The sequence below is a fragment of the Oncorhynchus masou genome, chromosome 24 (assembly GCF_036934945.1).
Source record: "Oncorhynchus masou masou isolate Uvic2021 chromosome 24, UVic_Omas_1.1, whole genome shotgun sequence".
NCBI classification, from domain to species: domain Eukaryota; kingdom Metazoa; phylum Chordata; class Actinopteri; order Salmoniformes; family Salmonidae; genus Oncorhynchus; species Oncorhynchus masou.
In genome coordinates, this window is record NC_088235.1 from 74,885,291 (window position 1) to 74,902,858 (window position 17,568).

Genomic DNA, 17,568 nt, shown 5'->3' on the forward strand with positions numbered 1-17,568 from the left:
AAACGTACCCTCGTAAAACTGAGTAGCCTAACGATCCTCGACTTCGGGGATGTCATTTACAAAATAGCTTCCAATACTCTACTCAGCAAACTGGATGCAGTTTATCACAGTGCCATCCGTTTTGTCACCAAAGCCCCATATACCACCCACCACTGCGACCTGTATGCTCTAGTCGGCTGGCCCTCGCTACATATTCGTCGCCAGATCCACTGGTTCCAGGTCATCTATAAGTTTATGCTAGGTAAAGCTCCACCTTATCTCAGCTCACTGGTCACGATAACAACACCCACCCGTAGCATGCGCTCCAGCAGGTATATGTCACTGGTCATCCCCAAAGCCAACACCTCCTTTGACCGCCTTTCCTTCCATTTCCCCGCTGCCAATGACTGGAATTAATTGCAAAAATCACTGAAGCTGGAGACTTCTATTTCCCTCACTAACTTTAAACATCCGGGATCAGAGCAGCTAACCGATCGCTGCAGCTGTACATAGCCCATCAAATCTACCTACCTCATTCCCATATTGTTTTTATTTACTTTTCTGCTCTTTTGCACACCAGTATTTCTACTTGCACATCATAATCTGCTCATCTATCACTCCAGTGATAATTTGCTAAATTATAATTACTTTGCTGCTATGGTCTATTTATTACCTTACCTTCTCACACCATTTGCACACACTGTATAGACAGTCGTGGCCAAAAGTATTGAGAATTACACAAATATTAATTTCCACAAAGTTTGCTGCTTCAGTGTCTTTAGATATTTTTGTCAGATGTTACTATGGAATACTGAAGTATAATCACAAGCATTTCATAAGTGTCAAAGGCTTTTATTGACAATTACATGAAGTTGATGCAAAGAGTCAATATTTGCAGTGTTGACCCTTCTTTTTCAAGACCTCTGCAGTCCGCCCTGGCATGCTGTCAATTAACTTCTGGACCACATCCTGACTGATGGCAGCCCATTCTTGCATAATCAATGCTTGGAGTTTGTCAGAATTTGTTGGTTTTTGTTTGTCCACCCACCTCTTGAGGATTGACCACAAGTTCTCAAAGGGATTAAGGTCTGGAGAGTTTCCTTGCCATGGACCCAAAATATTGATGTTTTGTACCCCGAGCCACTTAGTTATCACTTTTGCCATATGGCAAGGTACTCCATCATCCTGGAAAAGGCATTGTTCATCACCAAACTGTTCCTGCATGGTTGGGAGAAGTTGCTCTCGGAGGATGTGTTGGTAACATTCTTTATTCATGGCTGTGTTCAAAGGCAAAATTCTGAGTGCGCCCACTCCCTTGGCTGAGAAGCAACCCCACACATGACTGGTCTCAGGATGCTTTACTGTTGGCATGACACAGGACTGATGGTAGCGCTCACATTGTCTTTTCCAGACAAGCTTTTTTCCGGATGCCCCAAACAATCGGAAAGGGGATTCATCAGAGAAAATGACTTTACCCCAGTCCTCAGCAGTCCAATCCCTGTACCTTTTGCAGAATATCAGTCTGTCCCTGACGTTTTTCCTGGAAGGAAGTGGCTTATTTGCTGCCCTTCTTGACACCAGGCCATCCTCCAAAAGTCTTTGCCTCACTGTGTGTGGAGATGCACTCACACCTGCCTTCTGCCATTCCTGAGCAAGCTCTGTTCTGTTGGTGCCCCGATTCCGCAGCTGAATGAACTTTAGGAGACGGTCCTGGCGCTTGCTGGACTTTCTTGGGCACCCTGAAGCCTTCTTCACTACAATTGAACCGCTCTCCTTGAAGTTCTTGATGATCCGATAAATGGTTGATTTAGGTGCAATCTTACTGGCAGCAATATTCTTGCCAGTGAAGCTCTTTTTGTGCAAAGCAATGATGACGGCAAGTGTTTCTTGCAGGTAACCATGATTGACAGAGGAAGAACAGTGATTCCAAGCACCGCCCTCCTTTTGGAGCTTCCAGTATGTTATTCGAACTCAATCAGCATGACAGAGTGATCTCCAGCCTTGTCCTTGTCAACACTCCCACCTGTGTTAACGAGAAAATCACTGACATGATGTCAGCTAGTCCTTTTGTGGCAGGGCTGAAATGCAGGGGATATGTTTTTTGTGGATTCAGTTCATTTGCATGGCAAAGAGGGACTTTGCAATGAATTGCAATTCATCTGATCACTCTTCATAACATTCTGGAGTATATGCAAATTGCCATCATACAAACTGAGGCAGCAGACTCTGTGAAAATTAATATTTGTGTCATTCTCAAACCTTTTGGCCACGACTGTAGATGTATTTTTTTCTATTGTGCTATTGACAGTATGCTTGTTTATTCCATGTGTAACTCTGTGTTGTTGTTTGTGTCACATTGCTTTGCTTTATCTTGGCCAGGTCGCAGTTGTAAATGAGAACTTGTTCTCAACTAGCCTACCTAGTTAAATAAAGTTGAAATAAATACAAAAATCCAGACAGCTGATGTTCTGAAAGAGCTGCAAAATCTGGATTCCTACAAATCAGCTGGGCTAGACAATCTCGACCCTCTCTTTCTAAAATTATCCACAGAAATTGTTGCAACCCCTATTACTAGCCTATTCAACCTCTCCTTCGTATCATCTGAGATCCCCAAAGATTGGAAAGCTTCCGCGGTTATCCCCCACTTCAAAGGGGGAGACACTCTAGACACAGACTGTTATAGACCTATATCCATCCTGCCCTGCCTTTCTACAATCTTTGAAAGCCAAGTTAACAAACAGATCACGACCATTTCGAATCCCACCGTACCGTATCTGGTGTCCGAGCTGGTCATGGGTGCACCTCAGTCACGCTCAAGGTCCTAAACGATATCATAACCGCCATCAATAAAAGACAGTACTGTGCAGCCGTCTTCATCGACCTGGCCAAGCTTTCGACTCTGTCAATCACCGCATTCTTATCAGTAGACTCAATAGCCTTGGCTTTTCAAATGACTGCCTCGCCTGGTTCACGTACTACTTCTCAAATAGAGTTCAGTGTGTCAAATCGGAGGGCCTATTGTCCGGACCTCTGGCAGTCTCTATGGGGTTGCCACAGGGTTCAATTCTCCACACAATACCCCATAATGACAAAGTAAAAACAGGTTTTTAGAAATGCTTGCTAATTTATATAAAAAAACTGAAATATTACATTTATATAAATATTCAGACCCTTGGCTCAGTACTTTGCTGAAGCACTTTTTGGCAGCAATTACAGTCTTGAGTCTTCTTTGGTGTGACACTACAAGCTTGGCACACCTGTATTTGGGGAGTTTCTCCCTTTATTCTCTGCAGATCCTCTCAAGCTCTGTCAGGTTGGATGGGAAACACTGCTGAAATACTATTTTCAGGTCTCTCCAGAGATGTTCGGTTTATTAGGTTTAAGTCCGGGCTCTGGCTGGGCCACTGAAGGACATTCAGAGACTTGTCCCGAAGCCACTCCTGTGCTGTCTTGGCTATGTGCTGAAGGTTGTGGTCCTGTTGGAAGTTGAACCTTCACCCCAGTCTGAGGTCCTGAGAGCTCTGGAGCAGGGTTTCATCAAGGATCTCCCTGTACTTTGCTCCATTTATCTTTGCCTCGATCCTGACTAGTCTCCCAGTCCCTGCTACTGAAAAACATAATAATAAATAATAATAATATATCCCATTTAGCAGACGCTTTTGTCCAAAGCGACTTACAAGTCGGCTGGGGCCACTACTTTTTTACATATGGGTGGCCCCAGCGGGAATCGAACCCACAACGCTTGGCGTTGCAAGCGCCATGCTCTACCGACTGAGCCACACAGGACACACACACAGGACATCTCCACGGCATGATTCTACCACCACCATGCTTAACCATAGGGATGGTGCTAGGTTTCTTCCAGACATGACACTTGGCTTTCAGGCTAAATAATTCAATCTTGGTTTCATCAGACCAGAGAATCTTGTTTCTCATGGTCCGAGAGTGTTTAGGTGCTTTTTTGGCAAACTCCAAGAGGGCTGTCATGAGCCTTTTACTGAGGAGTGGCTTCCGTCTGGCAACTCTACCATAAATGGTATCTTAATGTGTGTCTTTCTGGAAGGTTCTCCCATCTCCACAGAAGAACTCTAGAGCTCTGTCAGAGTGACCATCGTGTTCTTGGTCACCTCCCTGACCAAGGACCTTCTCCACCGATTGCTCAGTTTGGTTGTGCAGCCAGCACTAGAAAAATTATTTTTGGTTCCCAACTTCTTCCATTTAAGAATGATGGAGGCTACTGTGTCCTTTGGGACCTTCAATGCTGCAGAAATGTTTTGGTACCCTTCCCCAGATCTGTGCCTCGACACAATCCTGTCTCGATGCTCTACGGACCATTCCTTCGACCTCACGTCAATTGTGGGACCTTATATAGACAGGTGTGTGCCTTTCCAAACCATGTCCAATTAATTGAATTTACCACAGGTGGACTCCAATCAAGTTGTAGAAACATCTCAAGGAGGATCAATGAGCTCAACTTCATGTCTCATAGCAAAGGGTCTGAATACTTATATAAATAAGGTATTTTCGTTTTCAATATTTAATAAATTGGCAAAAATGTCTAAAAACCTGTTTTAACTTTGTCATTATGGGATATTGTGTGTAGATTTCTGAGGATTAAAAAATAATATATTTTAGAATAAATCAACTCAAGCTTTATTTGTCACATGCGCCAAATACAACAAGTGAAATTTACCGTGAAATGCTTACTTACTAGCCCTTAATCAACAGTGCAGTTCAGGAAGAGTTAAGAAGATATTTACCAAGTAGACTAAAATAAAAAGTATCACAATAAGAATAACGAGGCTATATACAGGGGGCACCGGTACAGAGTCAGTGTGCGGAGGTACAGGCTAGTTGAGAAAATCTGTACATGTAGGTGGGGGCGAAGTGACTATGCATAGATAACAAACAAACCGCGAGGAGCAGCAGTTTACAAAAGGGAGGGGGGTCAATGTAAATTATCCGGTGGCGATTTTATTAATTGTTTAGTAGTCTTATGGCTTGGGGGTAGAAGCTGTTGAGGAGCCTTTTGGTTCTAGACTTGGCTCTCTGGTACCGCTTGCCATGCGGTAGCAGAGAAAACAGTCTATAACTTGGGTGATTGGAGTCTCTGACATTTTTATGGGTTTTCCTCTGACACCGCCTATTATATAGGTCCTGGATGGCAGTAAGCTTGGCCCCAGTGATGGACTGAGCAGTTGCCATACCAGGCGGTGATGCAACCTGTCAGGATGCTCTCGATGGTGCAGCTGTAGAACCTTTTGAGGATCTGGGGACCCATGCCAAATCTTTTTAGTCTCCTGAGGGGAAAAAGGTTTTGTTGAGCCCTCTTCACGACTGTCTTGATATGTTTGGACCATGATAGTTCGTTGGTGATGTGGACACCAAGGAACTTGAAACTCTCAACCCGCTCCACTACAGCCTCGTCGATGTTAATGGGGGCCCACCTTTTCCTGTAGTCTACGATCAGCTCCTTTGTCTTGCCTTGTTGTTGTCCTGGCACCACACTGCCAGTTCTCTGACCTCCTCCCTATAGGCCGACTCATAATTGGCGGTGATCAGGCCTACCACTGTTATGTCGTCAGCAAACTTAATGATGGTGTTGGAGTCGTGTTTGGCCACGCAGTCGTGGGTGGACAGGTATCTTTGGTATCTTTTTTAAATAAATGTATCTGTCTGCACTCGACTTTCTGGCGATGAAACAAATGTGAATCAAACAGCGGTCAGGAAAATGGATCCCTTCCGAGATCTTAGGAAAAGGGATCGCTACCTGGCCAAATTCAAAAGGATACATCTACAACAAGATTATGGTTTTATTAACTGTAGAAATCAGGCAAGATACAAAATGGATAAGGCCAAATCCCAACATTACATAGACACTGTTAATGTCAACTTACGTCAGCCTTGTAAACTGTGGAACATTTTAAAGGACATTGGCTCAAAAACTCCCTATAATGTAAAATCCTGTAGTATTGGCCTGGACATTGATGATGTTTTATGTTATGACCAGGCAAAGGTTGCATATTATTTTTACTTTTTTTTTTAACCTCCTATAGCCTCATCTCTGGTTAAGAAGTTACCAACCTTCTCTGGACACCATGGCCAGTCTTTCATTAACAACTTTTACCATATCAAATGTATCACAAATGATTTGTTTGAGCTGTGCATGGGAACAGAGGACAAAGTCTCCAATCTACTATGCTTAACGAGCACAAACAAAGCAACTGGGCTGGATAACCTTCCTGCAAGATTCATAAAGGATAGTGCTTGTGTCACTGCTAAAATGATATTGCATATTGTTAACTTTTCTATTAGTAGTGGTACATTTCCTCAAAACAGCCAGGGTGGTTCCTGAAACTACAGGCCTGTGTCGATCCTCAGCAGCTTATCCAAAATTGTTGAGAGATTCGTTTTTAATCAACTTGAGGGATACTGAGCACAAATGTATTTATGAACTCAAATCTGTCTTTAGAACATCTCATTCCACTGATACTTGCCTTATCCACCTTTTTGCCCACATCAAGCAGGAAAGTGAGATAGGGAACTATTCAGGTATGTTATACTTGCAGAAAGCTTTTGACATTGTGGAACATGATATTCTCCTGATGAAACTGAAATGCATGGGTCTAAATGGTGTAGCAGTGAATTGGTTTAGGTCTTATCTGACCAACAGAACACAAGAATGTAAGGTTTGTGATGTTCTGTCAGAGGCCAAAGAAATGTCCTGTGGAGTACTGCAGGGATCAATTTTAGGGCCTCTCTTATTTGCTATATACGTTTATGATATGGCAGATGCAAACTCCTGCTTTATGCTGATGACTCAGCCATACTGGTATCAGGGAAGGATACAGTAAACATCAACGAGACCCTGAGTAAGGAATTACATTTTGTTGGAGATTGGTTGACTGACAACAAATTGTCGCTACATTTGGGAAAAATTTAACCAATTTTGTTTGGAACAAAACAGATTGCTTGGGTAAACTGTGCAGGCAAGGAGATTGAATCTAAAACAAGTGTAACTGATCTTGGTGTGTCCCTAGATCAATCCCTTTCTGGAGACCTGATTGCTGCTAAAATTCTTTATAAAATGGGGAACAAATTGATATTTTAACATCAAAGTGAAGAAAACTGCTTGTCTCAACCTTGATTCAGTGTAATTTTGATTATGCCTGCTCTGCTTGGTATAGTGGGCTATCAAAAAAGCAGAAAAAGAGAATCCAGGTCATGCAAAATAATGTTATCAGGTATATGCTTTATGCCCCCCCTAGGACCCACATAGGGGTACAGGAGTTCCGGGAGGTGGGCTTGTTACCTTTGGAGTCCAGAGGTGACCAACTTAAACTTAATCATATGTTTGACATCTTAAATGATTGTGCCCCAGGTTATCTGAAAAACCACATTGATATGGTCTAGAGCTAGTGTTATGTCTTGTAAAATCCCAAAAGTAAACAGTTTTGCGAGGAGCACGTTTCTCTATACAGACATTTGTCTATGAAATAGCTTGACAAGCAGGCAAAGGTTTTCAATCAGACAAGGATGTCTAAGTAATAGAAACCCCTCCACTGCCCCTTGTGCCCCCTACCACTGGTCAGGTGTATATATTTGAATGATAGGTATGATGCAATGCATAGATTAATTAATATGGTTGATTTTTAAGGTTAGGGTAAAGTGCAGTGAAGAGAGACACTTTTTAGGACGTCAATATAAATTAATGTATATATGGTTGTTTGTAATTTTGTCTTGCCTTTTAATCAATAATATCGAGGACCACTTTGGAAACAAGCTTTTTAATTAATACTTTTAAGTGATATCCTCTAGGTCAACATTGTACATCTAGTTGTATATGTCTTTTACCCAAAAGAAATTAAATTCAAATTCAATATGTAGCTAGCTAAGTGGTTAGCTTCTTCCAAAATCAAGCTTTGCTTGGTAACAGCAGAGAATCCAATCCTGGATCAAGAGCCTTGCTGTCTAATATTTGTTTTGTACGTGCAGCATTTTTGAGTTACTAACTGTCATTTCTACAAATTGTTTCAAAGGATCTTCTAATAGACTTGGCGAATCCAATGGAAGTAGTGCCTTCCTTGAAGATTACAATGTATTATTGCATTTCACACAGGGCTTTTCATAAACTGACTGATGTGGAGGTAACTTGAGATGTTGCTTCAATATATCCACATAATTGTTCTTTCTCGTGATGCCATCTATTTTGTGAAGTGCACCTGTCCCTCCTGCAGCAAAGCACCCCCACAACATGATGCTGCCACCCCTGTGCTTCACGGTTGGATGGTGTTCTTCGGCTTGCAAGCCTCCCCCTTTTTCCTCCAAACATAACGATGGTCATTATGGCCAAACAGTTCTATTTTTGTTTCATCAGGACATTTCTCCAAAAAGTACAATCTTTGTCCCCATGTACAGTTGCAAACCATAGTCTGGCTTTTTTATGGCGGTTTAGGAGCGGTGGCTTCTTCCTTGCTGAGCGGCATTTCAGGTTATGTCGATATACGACTTGTTTTACTGTGGATATAGATACTTTTGTACCCGTTTCCTCCAGCATCTTCACAAGGTCCTTTGCTGTTGTTCGATTCTCACTTTCACACCAAAGTACATTCTTCTCTAGTAGACAGAACGCGTCTCCTTCCTGAGTGTTATGAAGGCTGCGTGGTCCCATATGGTGTTTATACTTGCGTACTATTGTTTGTACAGATGAACGTGGTACCTTAAGGTGTTTGGAAATTGCTCCTAAGGATGAACCAGACTCGTGGAGGTCTACAATTTTTATTCTAAGGTCTTGGCTGAATTCTTTTGATTTTCCCATGATGTCAATCAAAGAGGCACTGACTTTGAAGGTAGGCCTTGAAATACATCCAAAGGTACACCTCCAATTGACTCAAATGATGTAAATTAGCCTATCAGAAGCTTTTAAAGCCATGACAGCATTTTCTGGAACTTTCCAAGCTGTTTAAAGGCACAGTCTTAGTGTATGTAAACTTCTGACCCACTGGAATTGTGACACATTGAGTTATAAGTGAAATAATCTGTCTGTAAACAATTATTGGAAAAATTACCTGTGTCATGCACCAAGTAGATGTCCTAACCGACTTGCCAAAACTATAGTTTGTTAACAAGAAATTTGTGGAGTGGTTGAAAAATTAGTCATAATGACTCCAACCTAAGTGTATGTAAACTTCCGACTTCTGTAGATAGCAAGTTCACCATGATGCCAACACATGTCATGAGATTATCAGAGATCACGCTTCTCAGTGAAGTATAGATGATGGCAATGTCCCCATTACTGCCCTGGGGTAATGGGAGTCTCCATTTGAAGCAAAGGACGAGTGCCCTTCTTGGCCCCTCAAACACCTCTTCCAGCAGCAAACTGATTTTCCCAGCCAGTCTCCCCTGGGTCTGTAACCTTGGACTTAGCCAGATCCTAACACTGCCTATCACTCTCCCCCACCTGTGAGCAATTACCAGTTATCTCCCCCAGGTATTTCACACCTCTCCCTGCACAGCTTGGTGAAGCAGACTGGAGCTGTTTGGACAGGGCTGCAATGGTCACCTCTGAGTGGAGTAACAGTCTGCAATTAAGGTGAATCTATGTTTGCATGACAAAGAGAGAGAAAAGAGAGATATAAGTGAAACATATAAATATTTCTATGAGGAACCGTATGTGTATTTATGTGCTTACTCCTGGAGGAAAGGGAGATGAAGCTACTGTATATGTCAGCATATTCTGAATCCCATTTCTCATGTTTGCCAACACCCATCAAGGGTCTGTTCAGCCTCTTAGTGCTATCAGCAACTTATCTTATTGGTGAGGCAAAAATCAAACAGAAATAGGTCAAAGTTCAGATTCTGCCTGAAATAGCAATGCGCCTCTTAAGATGAATAGAAGAATCTGGGGTGTCAAACCAGGTCCCTTCTCTTTAATAACCTTTGCTAGGCATTAGAGCATCAAATCGCCTATGATGACTCATGTCTAGATCTTCTAGTGGAATAGTTTTGGGGAGGGGGAGTTTTAATGGTTGCGCTTCCTGCCTTTTGTCCCTTGAGAGGTAAACTGGACCTGCAGTATGAAAGGCAGGCCTCTATCTTTGGTGCTCAGGAGTCTACTGACTCAGACCTTTTCCCGCTAATGCACTGGGCCTGCCTTAATTTCGACCACTGCAAGCCAAGCTTCTGCTGCTGACAGCAAAGCTCGGATTGGGTAGTAAAGAAACACATTGACAAAAAATAGCTTTCACACCCGTACTTCCCCCCTATTTAACAAAGCAGTCGAGAATCTCACTCAAGATAATCCTAATTAAATGTTATACTCAAGTAAGTTGCATAAGGAGGAAAGTTAACCTCTCTGAAAGTTGTGCCTTTGCCCTCTAATGTTGGGATGGAGCAAGAGATCTATTTTAACCCTCAAGCCAAATCCATCTCTCTCCAATATGCATGTTTCCGCAAACGTATCTGTAAACATTTCTCTGGGACAGATGATTCATTAAATGTAATGACCTACTGAGAAAAAACCCCCAGTGCTGTACCACTGAGAAATAACATTCAATGAGATTCTAGCATTATCAAGACAATTGCAGAATATTTCTGAGAATCAATCCACTTGGCGCGAATGAAGCCGCAAAAGGCACCATGAAAGTTACTATCTTTTCCTGTCCTTTCTCTTGAGAGTTCTCAAATGAGAACATTAGGTTTGTTCCTGCTATTTCAGTGTCTTTCTTGTTTGTGTTTTTTGAAGGCTGTTTGCATTGTCCTGTCCTGTCGGAGTCTGCCTGTGACATCACTATACTAACGTTCTTTTTGTTCCCCTGATTTTAATCTTAAAAAGAAGGAAAACTTGGTACCTTCACTGTTCTCAAATGTGGGTGTATTAGCGTAATCACTGTGCAGTATTACCAAATCATTTATTACCAACATATAAAACTGGCAACGTTAATTGCCTGTCACACTCACTGCGACCATTTTCATTGAGCAAATAATTAGGGGTTTAGCTCTAGTCAAGAGCATCCACAATCATATATGCTTGCCATAAGAAATACCACTACTAATAAATACACTCAAACAACAGCAAATTTTCAAAACAGATTACAGGGGTTTGATATCGATTCAACTGTCAAAGCTTCAAAATAGTCTGCCTCTCACATCTTAAGTGATGATCTGTTCTTTTATACACACAATTGCATTACAAGTGCATTCGGCGAACTCGCCCGGGAAAGCAAAGTATGACAACCTCAGTTTGCAAGACCTCACCATGCTTGTTAAAGCAAACACTTCACCAGAACAGCAGGGACCATCTTTCAGCTCATTCCCCTCCCAGAGCCCGTAGTTCTATCTCAGTATCTGATCTAAAGTAGACTCGGCTCTAGGCACTAATATGCATCTCAAAGGAGCTCGAAGAAGGCCAATCCCCCATTTTCGAAGGCATTGTGTTCTACAAGCCTTCTCTGTTACTCATGTTCATTAATTTCTGGGGGGTTACACAACATGCGCCATAGTGCAGACCAATGAGAGCTTTTAGACTGATTGGCAGACTGAAGAAGGCGAGGGAAAGGGACTTCATTGTGTCTGTGAGATTTCCATCTCAGCTCTGCCCCATGCATGTGATGCCATTCCCATATGCCACAATCCCACTTTTCACAGGATTAAAAGTCTATTTTGTGTCGCCTTTATATTGTGTGAAACACCACATTGTATAAAACACTGAACGCAGTATATGACCTACATAAAACTATGACGTGTAGACATTGAATACATTACATCCTTCCACAGGGATCGTTCCTTTTCTCAAAGTCGGTTTGGAAGCAGAGTAAGACATCAAAAGGCCATGTCATAAACCCGAAATGACATGACTTATTCCTTTCCTTTTAGATCCCAGTGAAGCAAGGGGACTCATCAGGACCTCATATAACCCCATACGTAGGACTTTCATTAACAGAACATGACTCCAGCGATAATATTAATGGCAGTTCATGGCAAATTCCTGAACATGCAGTGATTTACTGGGAGGTTGGCTCATTGGCTAACCATGACTGTCCACTGCTGTGTGTCATGGCATCGTGAAATTGTTGTCATGAATAATTCTGACAGGTTTCATCTGCTGCTGATCATAGAATAATGAGGTGCAACTGAGGAAGTCAAGTGGCTTGGTACAAAACAGTCCAGTTGGGTGGACTGTGTGTATGTATTTGTCTCCCATCTCTTTCCCCATTCAGCCCAGTGATAATTTCACAGTCAGTTAAGGAACCCTCCAAAGCAATTTTAATGGGCAGACATTAAACAAGACAAATGTGTGCACTTTTCCCTGCCCACCCTAAGATTTACAGTGTGCGATTTTTTTTTCTTCCCCCTTTTAATTTGTTAAAGTACCTTGTGTTGTAAGCCGTCTGAAACTGGACAGGTCTGCCAAGTTCAATAGTTCACAGACACACTGACGTAGTAACTATGCACATGTCAGAACAGGTGCATCAACAGCTGAAAGACAAGTGCACACAATCACGTGGCCTACAACCACATCAACAAAAGACTTAAAACACACTGCACATCTTAGAAAGACTAACTGACAAACACAAACAGACAAGTCACGGAGGCATATAGCTAAAGGTGTTTTTCGAGAACCTAAAGCGGCTTTCCCACCTCTCCTTTATCTGCATTGATATGAAGTCACAGGATAGGTGAAAGCAATATGGAGGACACCTACTGCCCATATGCGTACTCAGCTGTCCAGCTCTTTCAGATCACTGCCAGTAAGTAAAGGGATGCACCCCGAGACAAATGAGAGAGAGAGAGCGAGCGAGAGATACAGACAGACAGACAGAGTGAGAGAACAACCACAGGAGAACCACAGCTAGAGACTCCAGCTGAAACTGCCAAAGTGAGCACTCTGACACATCATACTACGGCAGGCTCCTTGACTGGGGTGGCTCAGCTGGTGCGGTGAAACTGTGACTATGACTCATCCAGTCTCCTAAACCTGGGACAGGTGCATTAGACCCAGCATAGCATGACAGGCAGGGTAATAGCTGACCTGAAAGGTCAGAAAGAAACGGCCAGTGCCCAGGCAAATCCCTGTCATCTCATGTAGTGCTGATCAAACTGCAGGCCTCTCTCTGAAAGCTATGACAGGGATGGAGGTTGTATACTGTAGGATGCACCATTAGCCAGAGTTGTGATCTTGGTTTTGATGGCAAAATGGAAAGGGGCCGTGGAATACAAAATGAGACAAGAGTACAAGTTTTCAATCGGCGTACGGATACTGTGACTGCACTTCCCACCTCTCTCTCACTCGCTCTCTCTGATTTTAGGCACAGCTCTCCCCAAGTGTACCGAGTTTGCAGTGCTCAAAAGGAATCTTCCAGCTGGCTATGATTTTTAAGATGTTCACGTCGCCTCCCTTGCATGCCAAGGGAAATAGCAATACCAAATGCAATGACACTGTGAAATCATACGTCTTTTGAGAGACATTTTGAATGAAAGATGGTGAAATGCTCTCAAGTACATGGCCTTGTCCATTACCAACAAGGTGAATGAGCAATGTCATGGTCCCTATGGAAGTTACCGATCTGCATAATGTTGAGGGAAATCATTGCAGAGCTATTTTACCATGAAAGTCACGTTGCTTCACATCGCTCTAAAGTCACTGACGTTATCTAATATACAGATGGAAGTGTGTGTGTGTGTGTGTGTGTGTGTGTGTGTGTGTGTGTGTGTGTGTGTGTGTGTGTGTGTGTGTGTGTGTGTGTGTGTGTGTGTGTGTGTGTGTGTGTAAAGCAGTCATTGTCATAGGTAATAATGTAAAGAACATGACAACTGACAGGCACAAATAGTATGAACACAGGATGATGCCTCTTGTGTTTCAATAATATACTGATTAGCTGTAGCTCATTCCATGTCACCAAGAAGGCTCAGATAGGTCAAATCAATCATTTTTCAACTACTTACTACTGTTTAGCTACTTTGCAACTGCTTAGTATGTCAGCTAACCCTTCCCCTAAAGGCATCAGCATGCTTCAGTTTGGCTGGCGGCTAGCCGAAGTCGGCTAGGTGAACCGAACGAGTGTGCTCAAATACTTCCTTAAAAGACATTCGCTTGAAAAACGAGACAAAAGCAGAAACGGTACTGGTTGTCCATTTTGAGACGCCATAGCCAGTATACACTTACTAAAAGTATGATTTCATCTAAGATTTCTGAAAAAAATCTGTCATTCATTTTGCCGTTTTGCCGAGGAGATCTTAGTCGCTCAATTTTACACCTTAATAAAGCTGTTTGGTGCAGTATTTCTCAATAAAGAAAATTAAATGAAAATGAGTCATCTCTCGTTGAATGACAACAAAGACTTTATTGAAGAATCTCTACTGCTGACCAATCACTGACAGAGGCGGAGACTTTGGCTCCGAACTTCGGTTTGCCTCTAGAAAAACTGTTGTGTGCCAGAACAGCTGTAAAAAAACTTCACCGAAGTCCAGAACAAACAAAAACATCTCAAAATGTTGTTATAATATATGCACAAACTCTTACGAATTGTTTCGGCAGGGAAGCATGTGGAAGCCTTAACCCTAACCTTAAGCCTTTTAGCTAACCCTTCCCCTAACCTTAAACTAACTCCTAAAGCTAACGTTAGCTAGCCACCTAGCTAGAATTTGTAACAAACGTTTAGCATATTCGTAATATCTAGTATGTTTGGCAAAATATAAACGCAACAATTTCAAAGATGTTACTGAGTTACAGTTCATATGAGGAAATCAGTCAATTGAAATAAATTCATTAGGCCCTAATCTCTGGATGACTAGGAATACAGATAAGCATCTGTTGGTCACAGATACCTTTAAAAAAAGTAGCGGCGTGGATCAGAAAACCAGTCGGTATCTTATGTGACCCCCCCATGCAGCGGGACACATCTTCTTTGCATAGAATATATCAGGCTGTTGATTGTGGCCTGTGGAATGTTGTCCCAATCCTCTTCAATGGCTGTGCGAAGTTGCTAGATATTGGCGGGAACTGGAACACGCTGTTGTACACATCGATCCAGAACATTCCAAACATGCTCAATGGGTGACATGTCTGGTGAGTATGCAGGCCATGGAAGAACTGGGACATTTTCAGCTTCCAGGAATTGTGTACAGATCCTTGCGACATGGGACCGTGCATTATCATGCTGAAACATGAGCTGATGGTGGCGGATGAATGGCACAACAATTGGTCTCAGGATCTCATCACGTTATTTCCATTGATAAAATAGAATTGTGTTCCTTGTCCATAGCTTATGCCTGCCCATACCATAACCCCACCATGGTGCACTCTGTTCACAATGTTGACATCAGCAAGCCGCTCACCCACACAACGCCATACACGCTGTCTGCTATCTACCTGGTATGGATGAAACTGGGATTCATCCATGAACGGCACTCTTCTCCAGCGTGCCAGTGGCCATCAAAGGTAAACATTTGCCCACTATAGTCGGTTATGACGCCGAACTGCAGTCAGGTCAAGACCCTGGTGAGGATGACGAGCATGCAGATGAGCTTCCCTGAGATGGTTTCTGACTATTTGTACAAAAAACTATTTGGTTGCCAAACCCTCAGTTTCATCAGCTGTCTGGGTGGCTGGTCTCAGACAATCCTGCAGGTTAAAATGGCGAATGTGGAGGTCCTGGGCTGGCGTGGTAACACATGGTCTGTGGTCGTGAAGCTGGTTGGACATACTGACAATTTCTCTAAAACAACATTGGAGGCGGCTTATGGTAGAGAAATTAACATTAAATTATCTGGCAACAGCTCTGGTGGAGATTCCTAGAGTCAGCATGCCAAGTACACGCTCCCTCAAAACTTGAAACATCTGTGGCATTGTGTTGTGTGACAAAACAACACATTGTCCCCAGCACAAGGTGCAATTGTGTATTGATCATGCCGTTTAATCAGCTTCTTGATATGCTACACCTGTGAGGTAGATGGATTATCTTGGCAAAGGAGAATTGCTAACAAAATTTGAGAGAAATAAGATTTTCGTGCATATGGAACATTTCTGGGATCTTTTTTTCAGCTCATGAACCAAGGGAGCGACACTTAACATGTTGCCTTTATATTTTTGTTCGGTTTAATACGAATTGTAATTCGTAACATATCATACGAAATGGGTGAATGATATCCACAAATTAATACATAGCCTACCATACAAAACCTAACATATCATACTAAATTAGATGTTTTTGATTTATGTATAGAGTAATATGAAATGCTCTGAGACCAGGTTGCAGCACCACACTATGGCCCTAAAGCAAACATACACATTGACAATGTATTCTGCTAAATGAGAAATTAATAGATCAGGTCGAATGGAAAGTCTGATGGAAATAATTTTGGGAGAAACAACCAGTGCGCTCTCGCGCAGCGTGTTACCGAGGCAAACCTTGTACGTAATCAGGTCAAAAATTGCACCTTTTTAATAAAATCTCCCTTGAAAACAAAATATCAGGTTCGCAGGGTAAATGTCATAATATTACAAGGACCAAAACCCGGACACTGGGGGTAAAAATAGAAAAGGGCAACAGTTGGGAGAGGCAAAAGAGTGGCTAGTTGCCATAAGACTACACTGCCACTATATTCATGTGCTCTTTTCACAATATATGTCCACAAATGTTTTATATACGCTTTATCTCCACAAAACCCTGTTAACTGCACATTCACCCCCTTGGTTTCGATTGGGTTCATGGAAAAAGCAGCGCGACACTTTTGGCCACAGTGGCGCACCATAACGCACAGGCATCTGAATAGCTTAAGTTTACTGCGGCGGTACAAACCATTTACCTGAAAACAAACACTGTAAAGACTACTTCAGCTGTGACATAACTGAATGTAAATGTGTTACCTGTGTTTTCAGAGGCTCTCCGTGTTCAATGATGCTTATAAAAGGGATTTCCAAAAAAGAAGCCATAAATTCCACTTGTACGATCTCTTCCTGGGTCTGGGGGAAGGCGAGAACAGCGGAGACCCCCTGAACAACGATAGCCTGACAAACACACCTGAAAAGGGACTCCGGATCTCCGTTGGCCGGCTCTCGAGGAACCACTTCCAGGCTCAGGTTGTAAGGTAGAAAGTTGTCCCCAGTTTGAACGAGACCGGTGAGGGCGCGGTTCAAGGCAGCCTGCACTCTGGCCGGCTGGCGGGTGGGCAGAAGGGCACCAAGGCGCACGGTGTGTCCTATCTGCGCCAGAATGTGGCACGGCTGGGGATGGAGGTGACAAGGGTCGATGAAGAACTGTAGAATAACTTGGAATCCGAAGTAAAAGTATGCCAAGAATCTTGAGAAGATTAAATTCATCCTGCTGCGCTCTCAAACTGAATGAGATATTGTCAGAAGATAGCATTGCTTGCCTTATTTCTTTCTTCCCCTTTCTTTGACGTAAGGTCCTTTTTTCGACGATTATATTACCTGTGATCTACAGTTGGAGTTACAGTGAGAATGTGTGACTAGGAGAAGGGGAGGGGGTGCACGATGTAAAGGCGGAGATGCCGCTGGACTGTCATCCTCGGAGAACACTAGCGGAGCAGCAGTCGTGAGGCGGGAGTATTGGAACCGGTATTGACAAA

General features: G+C 42.7%; 1 protein-coding gene across 1 annotated transcript in view; it reads right to left on the reverse strand.

The window, feature by feature from the left end:
- LOC135511698 (glutamate receptor ionotropic, NMDA 3B-like) overlaps positions 1-17,364 on the reverse strand; it is a 110,319-nt gene extending 92,955 nt beyond the window's left edge. The window contains exon 1 of the mRNA XM_064933174.1: positions 16,847-17,364. Coding sequence (XP_064789246.1) covers positions 16,847-17,299 — 453 coding nt within the window. The 5' untranslated portion in view covers positions 17,300-17,364. The remainder of the gene's footprint in view (positions 1-16,846) is intronic.
- Positions 17,365-17,568: the final 204 nt, after the last annotated feature.